At 41.2% G+C, this 16,579-nt stretch overlaps 1 protein-coding gene across 1 annotated transcript; it reads left to right on the top strand.

Moving 5' to 3' along the window:
* The first annotated feature begins 2,678 nt into the window (after positions 1-2,678).
* pdpr (pyruvate dehydrogenase phosphatase regulatory subunit) lies at positions 2,679-15,084 on the top strand. Its single transcript, XM_085766886.1, has 18 exons — positions 2,679-2,793; positions 3,478-3,751; positions 4,061-4,194; positions 4,462-4,543; positions 5,225-5,388; positions 5,825-5,946; positions 6,343-6,460; positions 7,015-7,164; positions 8,238-8,430; positions 8,721-8,845; positions 10,116-10,271; positions 10,881-11,014; positions 11,139-11,287; positions 11,375-11,487; positions 12,043-12,137; positions 12,363-12,452; positions 12,581-12,763; positions 13,407-15,084. The coding sequence occupies exons 2-18, from the start codon at positions 3,489-3,491 to the stop codon at positions 13,812-13,814; spliced, it is 2,679 nt and encodes an 892-aa protein (XP_085623012.1). The 5' UTR covers positions 2,679-2,793; positions 3,478-3,488; the 3' UTR covers positions 13,815-15,084.
* The last annotated feature ends 1,495 nt before the right edge of the window (positions 15,085-16,579 follow it).

Genomic DNA, 16,579 nt, shown 5'->3' with positions numbered 1-16,579 from the left:
ATCCTCTGTATTATACATTTTATTTTCTGTATTAATTTTTGTGCTGGGTCATGTGTAAAAAGTGATTAACCCTTTTACGCGCAAGACTCTGGCTTTGGTGGAGTCCATAAGAAATGTGTAAGAACCTCTGTTATCGAGTACTGCAGAAAAACTTTTAATTATAAAGCTTTTGTCAACATGCATAACCCAGTCTCTGTTAAAGGACAATATCGTTTTCTTCTTCTTCTTCTTCTTTCTTTCTTTCTTTTTTTTTTTTCATGTTTTGGCATTGTAGTTTGGCAATGTCAGCAGTAATTTAAAGTGTACTGTAAGCTATATAATTTATGGAAAATAATGTTCAATCATGCAAAAACACAGCTAAAACTCACTGAGTTATCACTGTACCAAGACATATGGTTATTGCAACAGGTTTAATTAAGTTTGGTGCAATCATCATTCATGACATTATGTAAGCGTCATCTCTGACTGACTGTGATGCTAGATTCCTATTCATACAAACAGTATTTGGTATTTTTCTTTGAACTGTAATGGTGTGAGATGTTTTTGTTGCCTACTATGAAAACGTGTAAATAGCTGAATTTAAACATGTCAATAAAAAGAGTTTACTATTTCCTCTGTGGCTTGTCATGCAGCAACTGATTCTGTGTCTTGAGGTGTTTTGTTCTGAGTATTTATGAAAAGATAAGATAAGCTAAGATGAGCTAAGATAAGATAAGATAAGATAAGATAAGATAAGATAAGATAGTCCTTTATTCGTCCCACGATTTCTCCCTGTAGGCTACTGAGAGTTGGTTAGGTTATAATATATAGACTAGTTAGTTTACGTGTTTCAAATGTTTTGTGTTGATAACCATAAGAAGATAAATAGATTATTTTAAGGCTCTGAGTCTCTCTTCTGAAAGAGATTGGTTAAAAGTGGCAAATGCTTTGTTGTGACTGTAAAAAACTTACAGTAGTCCTAATGGCTGGTAAGTTTCAGAATACAGGCATTTATGGGACCTTTTAGTTTTTTAAGACATTACAGAAAATTCTTTTGTAGATCAGTTGTAAAGCCTTTGATAGAGACACAAATATGGGGTCTTGGTCTCTCACTGGTCTCGTAATGACGCAGTGAAGCAAACTATGTAATAAGCCACCAAATCCACAATTGAAATGTTATTAAGTTGTTTATAAATGTGTCCTCTTTAACAAAGATAAAACGTTCCACTGGAAGAATCTACATCGTCATTGGCATCTTGAACTGTGAAATGATCAAAGGAAATTTTGTTACTGCTTGCAACTATAATCTAAATAGATCAATGCAATGATACCTATGAGTTCAAGATACACAGTTTAAAAAAAAAAGATTATACAATCAAAATAGAAGTTTTCTGTTTTGTGCAGGGGAGCTTATAGTCCAGGCAAAATAGCGTTTTACGACAGACTAATTGTCACAGAAGGTTTTTCACCATACATCATTTCTATGAGGTGTCTAGAACAACATACTAAAAATCCTAGTTGGGGAAATATGTTTAATTCGCATCATTATTTTAAAGTCTATGGTGCTGACAACAATACACCCCAATGGGGCTATTTTTTCCCTTTACTCCTATCACAATGAAACTTTACACAATGAAAGTATCCATGAAATGTAACATTTTTTGTATTACAAGTTTCTTTGAAAATGAATTTGAATATGCAAATGAGCCTTACACTAATCAAATATGCCCAAAATACACCCGAATAGGCTTATTTTTTCCTTTACTCCTACCATAATGAAACTCTACACAATGAAAATAGACATTAAAAGTAACATTTTTTGTATTACAAGTTTCTTGGAAAATGAATTTGATTTTATGGCTTCTTGACCATAAGTCAATTAGTGTTGAGCTCATTTACATATTTAAAATAAATTTTCCAAGAAACTTGAAATACAGAAATGTTACTTTTCATGTACTTTTATTGTGTGAAGTGTGATTGTGGTAGGAGTAAAGGAAGAAAAGCCTATTCGGGTGTATTTTGGGCATATTCCATTAGTGTATTGCTCATTTGCATATTCAAATTCATTTTCCAAGAAACTTGTAATACAAAAAATGTTACTCTTAATGTCTACTTTCATTGTGTAAAGTTTCATTGTGGTAGGAGTAAAGGAAAAAAATAAGCCTCATAGAAATGATATATGGTGAAAAACCTTCTGTGACAATTAGTTCTATTTTTGGGTGAAAAATGAGCTAAATTGCCTGGACTATTATTATTCACCCAAGTTTCAACACTTCAGTCTTGCACACAGTACAGCAATTATTTCCATAGCAAAAGGGCTTTTTAGCGCCACTCAGTGGCCACTCCTTTACTTGCCTGTCTGCACATAATATTCAGTATCATTGCATTTCCCACATACATCTAAAATTCTTACACAGAGTAAAATCAATAGGCCTACATTTTGTTTTAAACACTGAACAATAGTCAGTGCCTACAACTTAGGCTAATTAGGACCAATAATGTCTATTTTTGAATTTAGTATTTTAAATCAAATTTAAAATGTGTCAAATTTGATTCAAAGTATGAACCGCTGAAATTATATATCTGTCATTAATCCTAAAACATCAAATACACCTTTATGCCGTGTTGGAGCACAACAATGTTTTTTATTCGGGCCTTAATTGTGAAGGTTCAAACCGGAAACGCGACTTATTGTAGAAGATAGTTTGACATTGGACGAACTGCCACCCAAACAAGACTTTCTGTCGTATCACCCAGTTACTGCCATTTACATCTGTCATTAAACTACAACAGCGTCAGGACTCGGCCGATTTCGTGAGTTTTTCACCGTCATAAACTACGGAAGAAGCGACAGAGAGAAAACTTTCTGAGCACCGTTAAGGTTTAGCGACTGGTGCAGCTAAATTTATCAACAGGAGCTAGCCTCTCGATAGCCTAAGCTACTGTCGCTAGTTACACTGTCTGTAATGCTAAACTGTGAAACTAGGAGCTCACAAGGCTGAAAATGTCGGGAAACGTTAACGAAACTATGATGACTTGTAAGCCATCTGAAGACATTTATATCCAAGCAACATTTCCCTGGATAATTTAACGTACTGTAAGCTAAAGCTAACAAATTGTGCTAAAGGTAACGTTACAACTCAGGCGATGCTGGAAAGCTACTAACAGTGTGAAATATAATTGTGACAGCTGAAGGACTGTTGCACGTTAACCTTGTCTGCTCCCAGGCCCGTGCTCATTACCCCATGTATATTAAATATTGCGTTTAATGTCATCCTGCATGAGCCAAGCTAAACACAACAACCTGCGGAATACTATTCGTGGCATCCTAAAAACTACAGCAGAATAACACTGCACCCTCGTGTAACCTTATACAGAGGCAGGTAGTAGGCATTTGCAGTGGTGACAGATTAACTCATACTGTAGTAACCTTGAATTGTGAATACACGACCTGCATGTGAAGCTGTGCCTTTTTTGTGTGTGCATTTGGTTTTTTAGAAAGCACAGCTATGTGCAGCTGTGTGCGGAGCTCCAGGGCTCTGTCCCCTGTCCTGCTGCCCAGGCTGCTGCTTCCCCACACGGGCTACAGGTCGGCTGGCAGAGGCATCTGGACCTCACCCCAATGCATGGCTGTCAGTGGAGACTCCCAGCCGCTGCCATTGCCCAGCCAGGCCCGAGTGGTGATCTGTGGAGGAGGTATTGTGGGAACATCAGTAGCTTACCACCTGGCCAAACTGGGCTGGACTGATATTGTGCTGCTGGAGCAGGGCAGGTGAGATGAATGTGAGATTTCATGGTATAGGGGTGTTTGCAGTTTTAAGGGGGTGGTCCATGATGAGGGTTTGGATTGCTAAAAAGCTCTTAAACTTAAAGATACACGATTAGTCCCAGTGTTGTAGTAGATAGATAGTAAATCTCTTTACTATGTTTATATTATAGCTCTACAAAGCATTTTAATTACCTTAGTTTATGAAATGTGCTGTTCATATAAAGCTGCCCTTCCTGACCTTGCCAATGGAATAAGGCAGTCTTTATCTTAGGAAACTGTAGATAATCAATAAACCTGTTATCCTGTTGGCAGACTTGGTGCAGGAACGACCAGACTATGTGCTGGCATTGTCAGTGTGGCCAAGCCTATTACCATTGAATGTCAAATGGCCAACTACTCCAATAGTCTTTACCAGCAGCTGGAAGAGGAGACGGGGATCAAAACAGGTGGGCCACTTTTAGCTGATTTCCTTTCACACAGATGTACAGTAGTTGTATTTAATCTACTATATTACTACAGTGAAACAAACATGGCACCACTGCATAACATGTAATTTCAGTGTTTATTGCTCTAGCAGAGCTGTAAAACTCCTTCTGTAGTGGTGCCTGGCACATGCATCCATCTGCTGTGCCACCTGTAGTAAACCTGAGTGCTTTTATACCTGTGGAGTTACTACATGATGTGGGATTTGGTGTGTGTGTTATGTATTTCAGGCTATGTGAAGACAGGATCTTTGTGTCTGGCTCAAAATCAGGATCGCTTCATCTCTCTGAAGCGTCTGGCATCCCGACTAAAGTAAGACCACAAAACCTTAAGTCAGTATTGCATAGATACCTCAGGCAGAAATCAAGCCTATCCTAATTCATGTGGATGAGTCAGCTTTACATAGATAGACACAGGATTTTACTCTCATTTCTGTGCAAAACTGGCCAAGTTGCTACGGGAGAGCACCTGTTCAAGTTCAGCACTGGATTTCTTGATTAATTTCTCTTCTTAACTTTGAAGGAACCAAACAAGACTTTCTGTCGTAGTTACTGGCATTTACTTCTGTCATTAAACTACAACAGTGTCAGGAATTAGCCGATTTCATGAGTTTTTTACCGTCAGAAAAAGCAAGAGAGAAAACTGGCCAAGTTGCCCAGGGAGAACACTAATTCAAGTCCAGCACTGGATGTCTTGCCTCGGTCTTGGTCGCTCCAGGATGTGCAATGTGGTGGTATTAACAAGTCAAATGAGTTTTATTCTTGGACTGTGCTGTTTTATTACTGGTAGAAACCATACATGTACTTAGCGTCCATATCATCTTCACCCTATGATTCATGGGAATTGATTAAGTTGTTAGTTGTCTTGATAAGTAATACTCAAGTTACCACACTTCTTATTTGCTCAAAGGTTAAAATAAGGTATGCAACCAGGTTAGATATGCAGGCCTTTAATAATAACATTAAGCATGTGTCTTTTATTGTCTATTCTCAGGGTAATGGGGATCAGCTGTAACATCATTAAACCTAAGGAGGTGGCCAAGCTCCACCCTCTTGTTAACATTCACGACCTGGTAGGGGCGCTCCACCTCCCTGCAGATGCAGTGGTATCTCCTCCTGAAGTTAACCATGCCCTGGCTGTGGCTGCTGCTGGACAAGGTGACTCAAATTAAAAAGCTGGCTTTGTTTCAAGTTTCAAGTTTCAATAATTTATTGCCATGTCAACAACATTGTTGATTGGGATTTGTTTCAGTGGGCTTCACACACTGACATAAAAACACAACATACACCCAATACAGTACATGATAAAAACAGAGTTAAGTGCACAAAGTAATAAATAGATAATCAGTAAATCAATAGATAAATATAAATATGGCACATTAAAACAATACCCTGTACCTCTAAATGGACTATGGTATTTAATATAATATTAATATAATAATAATATAATATTTGATAGACCTCAACCCATCTCACAGTTACTGATTCCCTCTGCTGTGCTCATCCCCCGCTTCGTTATCATCCCCTTCTTCCATCCTTGTCCTGCCTGCTTCCTCTTCACATCACATCTCCTTGTGTTTTTCCTCCTGTCCAGGGGTTCAGATCCTGGAGCGAACCAGTGTTCAGCAGGTGCTGGTGGAGAAGGGTCACGTGATGGCGGTGGAGACTGACCGGGGTTCCATTGAGTGTGAATATTTTGTCAACTGTGCTGGACAGGTAAACACTGGCATGGGAATGTGTGGGATACATATTAGCATCAACAAGTCCCAGTACCAACCTTAATCAGAGTTTGTGAGGGAAACCCACTGTGAGCATTTAAGAATGATCTTAATTTCTATGTTGATTTAATGGACAGCTACATTTTTACCAACATTACACTAATAGTTGACTAAATTACTAAACGACGAGAGAACAAACATGGAGGGAATTTATTCATTGTTATGACAGTAGGTGAGCCAGTTGCCAGTTAAATGGTGCCAGCTGAAGTGAACTTTTGACCCTAGTGTTGAGTTTGAGTCTTCCTGTTAATAGCAAATCCTATTTTAATTTTAAACCTGTCTTCTTAGATGGAGACATACATATACATATTTGCTTTGTCTGTGTCTGCTTCAGTGGGCTTACGAGCTGGGCCAGGCCAGTGAGACAAAGGTGTCAGTTCCTCTTCATGGCTGTGAACACTTCTACCTCCTCACCAAACCTCTCCAGGACCCACTTCCGCCCAACACACCAGGTCTCACACTTTAAATATACATTATTGTACACATAAATCAGATGTAATTTATTGTTAAGTTAAAGCAGAAGTAAGCGATCCGGTCGTTTTGGCTAACTTCCTGTCAGCGGATGGAGTTAGCAGTCTCCGCCCTCGTCCCTACGTCACCACATGCACGCGCATCCCTTGGCTGCACACACAGAGAGGACCGCCCCTTTATGCCGTTCTCTCTCCTCATTGGACAAAGGTTGTAAGATACAAGGAAAGTTTTCTCCTCAGCTTACAGCAGAGCAGAGTGACTGACAGACCCGTGTTTCAGACCAAACACTCTATATAAGTGATTGCTGTCGGAAGATATAACTATTTAAATATTCTGCTTACTTCTGCTTTAATTGAATTAATTGCCTATTATTGAAGCCACTTGACTGCCTGTGTTATCTGATGAAAATGGAAAATCATTATTATTTTCAAAGGAAAGTTTTTTTTTACACGATAATATCCATTACATTAGGTTGCAGGTTGGCTACATACAAACTCAGAGAGGCTGATCTAACTGACTTGTGTTCTGTCTCTAGTGGTAATCGATATGGATGGCAGGATATATGCACGGACGTGGCAGGGAGGCTTTCTGTCAGGGGGTTTTGAAAAGAACCCTAAACCCATCTTCACTGAGGGCCGCAACCAGCTGGAGATCCAGAACATGCAGGAGGACTGGGACCATTTTGGTAAAAAGGAGAGGGAGGGGTAGGAGGACATAATAAGAGGGAAACAAGGGGAGATGGGTAACGGGATCACATCTCGCTGTGTAGAAGAAGTGTTTGTGACTGAAGCTCCCTTTCCCCATTCCTTGGTTTGAAAAGTCACTTTGATCTCTTCCTCTTGTCATCTTGACACAACGTCAGAATCGACTGGGGCTACAGAGGATTATTTTTTCTCTTCTCATTTATTTGTTTTCCTTTATTTTACCACCCAAGTGTGTAGATAGTGTGAGAAGACAAAAACCTCTTCGTCTGCCCTGCATGCAGGCTTTGAAATTCTATACGGTGCTTTTAATGGGACTTCAGCTGTAAGAAACGTCCTACCTTGGACTCAGTTGAAAGTACAACTCTATACAGACTCACACCTGTCCTTTGGTCTTGGCCTGCTCTTGTAATTTGAGATTTCTCATGCTGCGTGACACGACATGACCATCCAACCCTGACCTATAGCAGATCTTATGTGGGTCATTCTACAGTTGTCATTACTGTTATTTATATTGTATTTTATGAATGTGTACTAATGAAATGTTTTAGACCACCAGAGTTACAACTCTGGGATCAAATCTGAGAGAAGTCGAAACTGTTGCTCTCTTCCGTGACTGCACTTTACATTGTTGCCACCGGGTTGACTCTCATGAAAGAAAACCTGCTTTGACTGTTTATAGCATGACATAGGAAGAGGGTGCCGCTCTTGTAGCGTAAGGTTTGGGTAGGGTGGTGGTTGCTGAAAAGCACTGACTTCAGTTTTTTTTTAATCGAAAGCAACTGGACTTAGTTATTTGTCTAGGAAGACGTTTCAAAAACAGACAAATAACTAAGTCCAGTTGCTTTTGATTTAACCTCCTTTGAAATACTATGACCTGGGCAAATGAGAATATGCACCGGCTCACTGACTTCAGTGTTTTTCATTAATGTGAGACACAGTAAAGAGGGGCCTTCAGTTGCCTTGAGTTGACCACTAGATGAGACTAACGGATCCGAAGATGCAATACATCTTTTAGGGAATTTCAAGAAAATAATCCTTCCTGTCTTTCTTCCAGAGCCCATGCTCAGTGCTCTGCTGAGGCGAATGCCTGGACTAGAGTCGGCCGAGATCCACCAGCTGGTCAACTGTCCGGAGTCCTTCACCCCTGATATGCGCTGTCTAATGGGGGAGACCCCGGGTGTCTCTGGCTACTATGTGCTGGCAGGGATGAACTCTTCTGGGCTGGCTTTTGCTGGAGGAGCTGGCAAGTAAGCATGGGAATAAGTGTATTTGCGGCAGGCCTGTGGTATTTCTGTGGACAAAAACAAATAAGGATGTCCAATAATGGAAATTTGCCGATATCCGATATTGTCCAACACCTTAATTTCTGATTTCCAATAATAACCGATACCGATATGCAAAAACAGATTTTACCAAGTGAACTGCAGAGCATTTTGAAAACATTATGTAGCCCAGTTTCATAATGACAGCATTATGCTTATGATGTGTTTTATTGCATTAGGCACAAATGGCATGTTTGTCTGATTTTGTTGTGTAGGTACCTGGCCGAGTGGATGACCTATGGTTACCCCACTGCCAATGTCTGGCCACTTGACGTCAAACGTTTTGGAAATCTGCAGAGCAGCCGAACCTTCCTGAGACACAGAGTAATGGAAGTTATGCGTGAGTACAAAACTCTTGTCAATTTGGTGCTTTATTGGTGAAGAAAAGTGCCACTGTTGAAATATCATAACCATATGACAGGTTAGTTAAGATGTAACAAAAATAACACATTCAATCACTGACCCCTTCTCTCAAGTCTAATTAGCTAATTAAAGGGATGGTTCACCCAAAATTCAAATTTCACTCATTATCTACTCACTCTCATGTCGACTAAGGGCTGGGAGAATTTTCAGAGTCCTCCGTGCCTTCTCTGAGTTACGGGGGGGTCCGCGTAGCAGTATTTGTCCATATAATGGTTGTGAATGGGGCTCACTTTTCTTTGTCCAAAAAGACACACCAAAAACATCCAAATACCTCCATACTGCTCGTCTGTAATGTCCCTCTGGTATTGAAGCCCCGACATGAGAAATTGTTCCGAAAAAAATCAAATACCGGTAAGTCTATTTTTTTTTTTTAAAGTATATATTTTTGGGCATTTATGCCTTTATGGATAGTACAGTTGAGACAGACAGGAAACGGGGAGGTAGAGAGAGGGGGGATGACACGCAGTAAATGGCGCCCGACGCGGGACTCGAACCAGGGCCGACTGCAGCGAGGACTGTGCCTCTATACATGGGGCGCCTGCTCTAACCACTACGCCACGCGACGCCCCGTAAGTCTATATTTTAAGCTTGTTTGTAGCGGAAGCTCCCAGTGTCTCAGTTCACTGCTCTTCCTGTGTCAGTGCAAATCTCGCGTGATTTGCACTGACCGGCGGAACAATTTCTCATGTTGGGGCTTCAATACAAGAGGGACATTACAGACGAGCAGTGTGGAGGTATTTGGATGTTTTTTGGTGTGTCTTTTTGAACGAAGAAAAGTGAGCCCCATTCACAACCATTATATGGACAAATACGGCTGCACGAACCCCCCCCGTAACTCAGAGAAGGCATGGAGGACTCTAAAAATTCTCACAGCTCTTAGTCAACATGAGGGTGAGTAGATAATGAGTGAAATTTGAATTTTGGGTGAACTATCCCTTTAATTACCTGCCATTCACATCAAAGGTCATGCCAAGGGAAAAGCAGTTCGGTTCAGTTTTTTCACTGGACAGGACATTTGGTGATTACATTTGTAGGAGCGGATCGGCTGCATGACAGTTAACATTTATTCAGTTATCATTATGTATATTTACTAAACCTTAAAGGCTGATTATCGAATCAATGTACTATATGTAATTCTTCAGTTTATCCTAGTATGATTAAGTTTGTGTTTCCTTGTTTGTGTCCAGCGCTGCTGTACGAACTCAAGGTTCCTCGCTGGGATTTTCAGACTGGGCGTCAGCTAAGGACCAGCCCTCTGTATGACCGTCTGGACACCCAGGGAGCACGCTGGATGGAGAAACATGGCTTTGAAAGACCCAAATATTTTGTTCCTCCAGGGAAAGGTACAGGAAGTTGTTCATGATGCTTTTTTTATTTCATTATTTGAAGAACAGAAGTGTCCAGTACAGTAGGTGCGGGTCTGATATCTGATATCACTGATATCAGAGCACCAGTAAAATTTAAACCTAAAATAATGTTTTACCAGTATTTTGCAGGTGGCAGCTGTTAAATCTGTGTGAGTCTATCAGTTTTAACAGCAGCAGCAGTAGTCCTAGCCAGAAGTAGGTCTTAAAATCCTGGGTGCTTAAGAGAAACCAGATTTCCATTATGAAAAAGTCCCTCCTGTCTGGCAGTAAATGTTCAAAATGTGAATTCACATGCTGCTAGATTGGCAAAATTAGCCTAAAACACTGTTCTGCATTTTCTCATTGACAGATATGGGATGTTTCAAATGGAAAAGGCTGCTCACAAGCTCTATAAAGAATTTTAAGAGCTCAGTTATTTTAGATTTCATAGTAGTAATTGGGAAATTTGAATCTAATTAAGTATAATGAATTAAATCATGTGGTGTAAAAACTTAGTTTATCAGTCCTGCTCAGCACAGGATGAGCTATATTTTCATTAAAGCATGCTTCATTTTAAAAAACGTATCATATACTATGTGTTTGTAGATCTGCTGTCTCTGGACCAGAGTAAGACCTTCTACAAACCAGACTGGTTTGATATCGTTGGGGCAGAAGTGAAATGCAGCAAAGAGGCTGTCTGTGTCATCGACATGTCCTCCTTCACCAAGTTTGAGCTGACTGTGAGTCACGATGCACTCTGGTCAACCAGGGTTAATCAACACCAGATCACATAGCACAGGAAACTGCATAAGCATGGGCATGTGTTTCCTGAGTTAAACCCTCTGGTTTGTCCTCGTGTCCCAGTCCACAGGAGACCAGGCCCTGGAGCTGCTGCAACATCTGTGTGCCAATGACCTGGATGTTCCTGTTGGACACATCGTCCATACCGGCATGTTGAATGAGAGGGGAGGGTATGAGAATGACTGCAGTGTGGTCCGCCTCAGCAAGAACAGGTTTGAAACACTTCTCGAGTAACGCTATAGACAATGCAGTTTATAAAGACCCTTTGAGGCTAACTCACATTTGTGTCCCCTGTCCAGCTTTTTCATCATCTCCCCGACAGACCAGCAGGTCCACTGTTGGTCCTGGATCAAGAAACACATGCCCAATGACCCACACCTCCACCTAGAGGATGTCAGCTGGAAGTACACAGGTAAGCAAACAGCACCACTGTCCTGCTGTGATGCTGCCATCTACTGCTCACACAATACTGCACAGTGGAAGCAAAGCACCGGCACTCATCCAATTTTCTGCTCCCTACCCAGTTATTTCGCTGACCTGATTTGGGTTTTGGTGTGTATAAAATCAGAAACAAGTGGGACCAAGTGGATTAATCACACATCCAAAATCTAATTTGAATATCTCTAATGTAATTACCCTAACAGTCTGAAAATGTGAACAGCATTAGCCTTGATTAGGCCTCCATTTATTATGTACAGATGAAAAACTAGCCCGGCAATTTCGAAGCATGTCACTACCTAAACCAGCTAATGATGAATACTTTTTATCCTTATTGATATGCACATATGGAACTCTTGATTGTCACCAATGACTTCTCGAGCAGTTTTTTAAAACAGGATAGTTAATGAATACAAATGCTTTGAGTGGACAGTGTAATTGTGAGTTAATGTATCAGCAGTGGTTGTCAGGAAACATGAAATAATGACCTAGGCTGAGTTCTGTTCATCTGATGACCTTTCACCCACAGCTTTAAATCTTATCGGACCCCGTGCGATGGATGTTTTGGCTGAGCTGTCGTATGTTTCCATGACCCCCGACCACTTCCCCTCCATGTTTTGTAAGGTAGGCAACAAAGGCTAGTTACAGTAACATTGGTACAGAATTAATAGTAGTGATTAATTGCTTTTTAAAGGTAAAGTAGCTGACGTTGTAGCAGAACAGGAGCTCTTAAGTTTCTACCAATTGTTGTAGAGAGAGGGAAGTATGGATGTGTTGATGCTCAATTATTATCCACACATTAGTAGGAATGTTAACTGACCCTATGTGTATCCGTGTGTGTGTTTACAGGAGATGAGTGTGGGGTATGCCAACGGGATCAGAGTGATGAGCATGACTCACACTGGAGAACCAGGCTTCATGCTTTACATCCCCATCGAGGTGTGTGACCTGCGTGCACACACACAGTCATTTTCTACTTATCATCCTACAGGCTGTTAGCTTTTAGAGTGCCATTGCAAACTCTATGCATCATGTCCAACGTTAATGTTTTCCACTTCTCCCCACAGTATGCGCTGCATGTGTACAACGAAGTGATGTCAGTGGGTCAGAAGTACGGCGTTCGTAACGCAGGGTACTACGCGCTGCGCAGCCTCCGGATAGAGAAGTTCTTTGCCTTCTGGGGTCAGGACCTCGACGCGTTCACCACCCCGCTGGAGTGTGGACGAGAGTTCAGGGTGAAGTTTGACAAGGTCCGTTCTCGGTGCAGCTGTGCAAACACATCAAACACAAAAAAAACTTTAGTTTTTACTGTTACCATGGTTTCTCTGAGATTTTTCATGTAATATGTTGCCATCTATTTACTCTATAATTGCAGATGATGCTTTCTTGTCTTGATTAAGTTTTACTGGAGTTTTTACTTTTTACTAAAAGATGAGAGCGGAGCAGAGCGACAGGCTCTGTGCCATACTTTACTTTACTCAAACCTTCAACATATGGGTTTGACAGCATATAGAATAACATTTCATAACACACTCCACCTGCAGGCACAACAGGTGGCACTTTACACTGGCAATGGAAAAATTCAGCATCTTTACATTTAAAAAAAAACAGTGGCTGCTTTATTCTTCCATGTCAGCAAAATATTAATGATGCAGCCCTAAGTGTAAAACTGGTCTTACAGATGAGTTGCCATCAGCAGAGTCCATGTCTTTATCATGTCTTTAACATATACATGTCTGTATATGTTACTGATAGTCTGGCTCCTAATGGTGCTCCCCTGTTTATCTCTCCTCTTCTTTTACTTCCTCTCACTGTCATTTTGTTAATTTCCCACGCTCTTCCTTCCACAATCTTCTCTTTTTCCTCTCCTCTGTCCTGTCCTTACTCCATCAGGACACAGATTTCCTTGGTCGCGAGGCATTGCTGCAGCAGCGCCAGGACGGCGTGTTTCGGCGGTTTGTTATGCTGGTCCTAGAGGATCACGACACTGAGCTGGACCTGTGGCCGTGGTGGGGGGAGCCCATCTACCGTAACAATCAGCTGGCTGGGACGACCACCAGCAGCGCCTACAGCTACACCCTGGAGCGCCACGTCTGCCTCGGCTTCGTGTCTCCGCCGCCAGGCCTAGAGGGGCTTCCCACACCCATCACCCCAGACTTCATCAACCGTGGGGACTATGAGGTGGACATTGCTGGCCAGCGCTACCCGGCCAAAGCCAAACTCTACCCCTTCAGCTCCCTGTTCACGCAACAGAAACGTCGCAAGGAAGACATGGAGCTCAGCAACCTCCAGGGGAAGTGATGCAGTGTAATAGAAAAGTCCAGTCGCCTCAGCAGGGGCTTCTGGGATACTCCCCCAGTTCACTAAATCCACTCCTGCACTTACCTCGCAGTGCCAACTTATTTCCCCTCTACTGGTTCCTAATCAGAGGGCTGTTTGCACTATCACTCTTCAACTACCACGTTGCATCGGTCTCTTTCAAAGTGCAATATTCAAAAGTCTTGAAATGCCCGAGTTATATCAAATGCAGAGCTCCTCTGTCCGTAATTCTTATTCTGCCCTGCCCTCCTTTACACTAGAAACACACTCACCACAGTCTCCAAGGCTGCTATCCTGGGACAGTCTGTGGTTAAAGTGCCTTTGTCAAGGCAACATCAACACTAGCTGTTGAGAACTTATTCACTATGTTCACTTTAACCCATGCGGAAAGGATTCTGACTGACAATCTTCTCCAGTGGTGCTCTGGCCACTGTAATGGTCTGGAAGAATCTGAAAGAAAGTCAGCGCTGGCGTGTGAAATGCCGCCACAGTCACTGTAGATGTCGACTCTGTTGTCTTTTCTCCAGTTGTAAATTTGCTGCTGTAAAGACCATGAGTGATGTCATATGATGTGTGTCAGCCCCACTGCATCTAACTTAACAAAGAAGGAACATATCATCAAAAAGCCATGGGAAAGTATGAGGGGGCCTGATAAAGTCATTAGTAAACCATTGTTTTGTGTAGCCCCACCCCATCACTGCTCTTCTAGTCCTGCTGAAAAGGATTCCCAGGTCCCTAAAAGCATCAAAGCTTTTTTTTTAAATCATCTTTCAGCTGTCCTGGTGTTGTTTTTGCTGTGTCATGCTTGTAGTAATGTATTTATGGTGATATAATCCATCTTGTTATTTACAGTGCATTTAGAAAGTGTTCAGTTTATTTCACATTTTGTTATGTTGCAGAGGAAGAAATCCAGGATGAGTCTGCATCATAACCAAGCATGAAAAAAAGTGTAGGGGTCTGAACATTTTTTGAATGTACTGTATGTTTGCAGTTGTTTGGACTCAGCATTGCTCTTTTCATGCTCATGTTCTGTTTTATTAATGTGTGTTGTCGAATGTGTGACTGATGTTAGGTGACCCAAAGACGAGGGAAGTTAGGATGGGAAAGCTGCGACGGGAGCTGTGATCCCAGACCTGTTGTTTGGGACTCTATGATATCTTACTTTGGCAATTTGACCCTTGCCTGAGTTTAGATGTTTATGTAAAGCAAGGACTTAATTGCCAATTGAAATAAAGCAATGTATTTTTGTATAGCTAGTGCGTATAAAATCTCTATTTTCTGTACTGCACTTTTTTTCTACTTCAGTTTTAAGTTTAAGAGCAGCAGGCCTGGAGCTGGTTGGGATGTAATGTGTTGCTCATAAACACTTCAGCAGCACTGATGTAAAGAACAACAATCAGCAACAAAAATCTGTTTGGGAAGTGGCTAAATCCCTGGATACATACACTGGGCACCTCGGCTGTATGGCTGATTAGAGTTAAGATTAGAGGCTAAATCTTTGAATCCAAATATGAACAAAAGCGCCCGCGCCAGATTGACAGGTGTATGAATTCACATCCCAGCAGGAGGCTACAGCCTAATCAGAGCTCATTTCCATTTACAGAGCATCTCCAACCTTGTGTTTACACCTGTGGATTCTTTGGTTGGAAAATTACAGATTAGTCCTTGTGTATAGTATATTTTAAAATACAACACAAGGTTTATTTATTTTCTGTTTTTCATATCTTGTGTAGCAGCAGCAGCACCGTTTCTGCTTCGATATTGCAGAAAAGCAGCTGCTATGCTGACAAAACAAGAATATAGAAGGCCTCATTAAATGTAACACCTCAACAGCCCAAGGCATTATGTGTTCCTAGTTGTTTGTCCATTTGTCCCATTCTTGTGAACGCACCATCTCAGTGAGGCCTTGAGGGAAATTGAAAATCTTTTATTTGAACTGATTAGATGTTGGAGGTCAAAAGTCATGAGGACTACAACATGGCTCCTGTGCAACTGCTGCTGTGTGGTTCAGAGAGGGTTAAAAGGATAAATTGCTTGTACAGTGGCTCCAGGAACCAATTGTGACAGGGAGTCAGACATTATCTTTATGTGTGCACTAGTCTATAAAAGGTGTTAATATTAAATGAAGTATGTGCATGTGAGAGTGCAGTGACTTATTGTCAGTCTATGTGTCAGTGCAGTTCGGATTCGGTGCCGTCACCATGGATCTTTGGCTCGGTCCTATATCTCTGTACTGTAGAACCAATATTTCCTTTGCACAGTGCTGCCCTGCTTTGTGAGTCACCGCTTTAACAGTAACTTGCTACATTAGGTTGACTCTGTTGCAATTTATCACTTCCAAAAATCCTGTTCTTTTCATATCAGCGCTGTATAAATTAGGGTTCAATCAATATGTTAAAGCTGATTAATCACAGTCAAACCAAAGGAGCTTGTCTGTGAAGATTTGCACTGAATATCAGCTCATGTAAGGTCACAGAGTTTCTATTCAAGATGGAAATGATTAATAATAGATAGATTTTGAATGTGACAAGTTACTTCAATTTCAAAGGTTAAAATAGTGCAGCTAGCTATGATTATATTTAATGTATATCATACTGTACATCATCCAAAAAAGTAAGAGCTGGACAGAAAGTCTGCTCTGTTGATGACTGACCAGTTAGAGGGTCATTTTGTCCATTTCAAATGCAGATGACAGTTTGGTGCATGTTTGTCCCTTATCTAATGTTCCCATTTTAATGTTTCTCATA

The sequence above is a fragment of the Trachurus japonicus genome, chromosome 3 (assembly GCF_045865225.1).
Source record: "Trachurus japonicus isolate A0001 chromosome 3, Traja_1.0".
In the NCBI taxonomy this organism is placed as follows: Eukaryota; Metazoa; Chordata; class Actinopteri; order Carangiformes; family Carangidae; genus Trachurus; species Trachurus japonicus.
This window is presented reverse-complemented; position numbering and strand designations above follow the sequence as displayed.

Coding starts and splice junctions, on each gene's coding strand:
- pdpr (XM_085766886.1), top strand. CDS start 3,489: ATGTGCAGCTGTGTGCGGAGCTCCAGGGCTCTGTCCCCTGTCCTGCTG. Junction 4,544..5,224: donor CGTCTGGCATCCCGACTAAA/GTAAGACCACAA, acceptor GTCTATTCTCAG/GGTAATGGGGATCAGCTGTA. Junction 8,431..8,720: donor TTTGCTGGAGGAGCTGGCAA/GTAAGCATGGGA, acceptor TTTGTTGTGTAG/GTACCTGGCCGAGTGGATGA.